General features: G+C 37.9%; 1 protein-coding gene across 2 annotated transcripts in view; it reads left to right on the top strand.

The window, feature by feature from the left end:
- ltap1 (lipid transport auxiliary protein 1) overlaps positions 1 to 1571 on the top strand; it is a 4199-nt gene extending 2628 nt beyond the window's left edge. For both annotated transcript variants that reach the window (XM_008287731.1, XM_008287730.1), the window contains 2 exons: positions 277 to 335; positions 439 to 1571. In XM_008287731.1, the coding sequence (XP_008285953.1) occupies positions 277 to 335; positions 439 to 664 (285 nt within the window). In that variant the 3' untranslated portion in view covers positions 665 to 1571. The remainder of the gene's footprint in view (positions 1 to 276; positions 336 to 438) is intronic.
- Positions 1572 to 2452: the final 881 nt, after the last annotated feature.

The following is a 2452-nucleotide window of genomic DNA, read 5'->3' as shown; positions in this document are numbered from 1 at the left end:
TGACTGACCTAAAACAGGAAAAGATTTCATGTCAGACAGTGAGAAAGAAAAGGTTTTATCTCTTTTTATACAGTGTTTGTAACCTTCTGGTTTCAATTGTACATCGTCTTTACAAGTAAACTTTTGTTCACGAGTCAGTCCTTTGATTTGTTTTCACTTGCAGATGCATCAACATGTATTTCCTCTTTTTAAAGAGAGATAAGTAAAGTGAAGATTGCATTCTGGATTCAGAGTCTTTGCTGATGTTGTTTCTTTGTCTCCTGTTTTTCTCTTAAGCCCTTTGGTGAAGCAGAATATTTGAAATACCAGGAAGCTCTAACCGAACTGGCCTCCATGTGAGTAAACAGGACTTTGCCTCTCGCTGCTTTTTCTTTTAATCCCGATGTGGAATGTTAATTATGAAGCGGGATCAACCTGTTTATCGCTGCCTTGTTTCAGTGTGAAGTCTCACGGCGGCGTCGGAGGCGGCACCCCGAGCCAGCGCCATCAATCCGCAGCCAAAGACCTGACGGGCAGCTCCGAGCCTTCCAGCGCCTCCCCTTCCTCCCCCACCCAGACCACCTACCTCACCTCCACAATGCAGCAGCGCAGCAAGAGTCGCAGACACTTCCTGGAGCTGAAGAGCTTCAAGGACAACTACAACACGCTGGACAGTACGCTGTAAAAAAAAACAAAAAAGTGTCAAGAACAAGGTAGTGCTGCCAGATATTCCAGTGCCTACAGGTGGGATCAGTGGGGAAACATACTGCCTTAATGCACTAACACCAATCGGCTGGTTTACAGCAGAGCTAATCGATTAGTTGTCGACTATTTGAATAATCGACTGAGTCAAAACTCTCAGATTCCAGCTTCTTAAATCAGCTGGAGACACAGCGTCTTTAAACCAAACACCTAATGGATTAATCGAGACATATATCAACAAACTAACGGAGATAATCGTCCTAGTTTACAGTCTATCGGACTACCGGTACGGCGCTCGTTGCCTGAGTGCAGCTTGTATCCTGTATTACTGCATGTGTGACGTTTGGGTAGAAACACGAGGGTTGATTAGACCAAAACCAAACCGGAGCTATGAGGCTGCGCAGCAGCACAAGACAATCAGTATTTATTGCACAATATAAAAAAAAAGAAAAAAGCCTATGCAGACTTATTATCGAATGCTAAGCTAACGGTAGCTGCACACTGAGAACAGCACACTGTTTACTTCTGTTCATGTACTGTAGCTGCTCTTTGTTACTGCACTGAAGTCAGCAGCCTGTTCGTTTTTATTCTTAAAGCCTTGAACGTTTGTTTTACAGAAGCCATACTTGTTTTAAAAAACAAAAACTGTGATCATTAAGTGCTTTTTTTAAAAAAAGGTTTTATCTCAGTGCAATGTAACTTAACTGTACTTTAGTGCATTAATGTGTTGAGCTGAATGTGAGGCGACTTATAGGAGATCTGAGCTGTTTGCTGTTTATCCCTCCAGGGAGGAAATTTAGTGCCTGAAAAATGTTTTTTTTGTTTTTTTGTTTCTCTGTGGTGCCTTCTGTACAAGTTACCATCCAAATAGAACTGTGACATACAGCCCAGTTGTTGTGTTGTTTTCTTATCAGATGAGCAGTCGTGGTCATTTGTAGTGTGAGTGGCGTCCAGCAGAGGGAGCTGCTCCCATTACCAAGTCACGTCAAATCAGGTTTTTGTGTAGAACATGTAAACACAGCGTCCCTATTAAATTGACTTAATTAGTTTAGAAATTAGGGTTAAGAAACACAAATCTACTGGACTAATTTAAATATGAAGGATTATTCAATATTATGTCGAATTTAACGAACATTAATATTAAAATTCAGAAACCTACAATTTTCTAATGCAAATTTACCTCATTCACCTGACTAATTTAAATATTAAGGTTAAAGCCCTACAATGTGATATGTAATACACATTTTCCTGACTGATATGAAGGTTAAGACCCTACAATATTATGATATAATTTTCTGTCTATTTTAAATATTAAGATTGAGAACCTACAGTATTATTATTATACAGACTTGACCGACTGTGTGTCGTCAGCTGTATGAAATATAAATGCACTAATTTCAATATCAAGGTTAGAACTCTGCCATATTATTTATTATACAGATTAGCTAATTTAAATACTCACAATATGACCATACAATAATGTAGAAAATGTCCTGACTGATTTAGATATTAAGGCTAAGACCATACAGCTCTAAACAATGTAAATGTGCCTCATTAGCTTAAATAAAAGAGGATCATAAAGGGTACACGTTTACATAAGTATTATAGACATGAAATTTGGACCCTACAATATTATTTATTATCCAAATTTACCAGACTAATTTGAATATTAACGTTAAGACCCTACAATATATTTTTTTGTAAAATTATCAGATTAAATATTAAGGTTAGGATCCAAAATACTGTATGTTATAGAAAGACTCTGCAATAT

The sequence above is a fragment of the Stegastes partitus genome, unplaced genomic scaffold (assembly GCF_000690725.1).
Source record: "Stegastes partitus isolate 25-593 unplaced genomic scaffold, Stegastes_partitus-1.0.2 Scaffold517, whole genome shotgun sequence".
Lineage (NCBI taxonomy): Eukaryota > Metazoa > Chordata > Actinopteri > Pomacentridae > Stegastes > Stegastes partitus.
The sequence above is the reverse complement of the archived record's forward strand: the minus strand, read 5'-3'. Positions and strand labels throughout refer to the sequence as shown.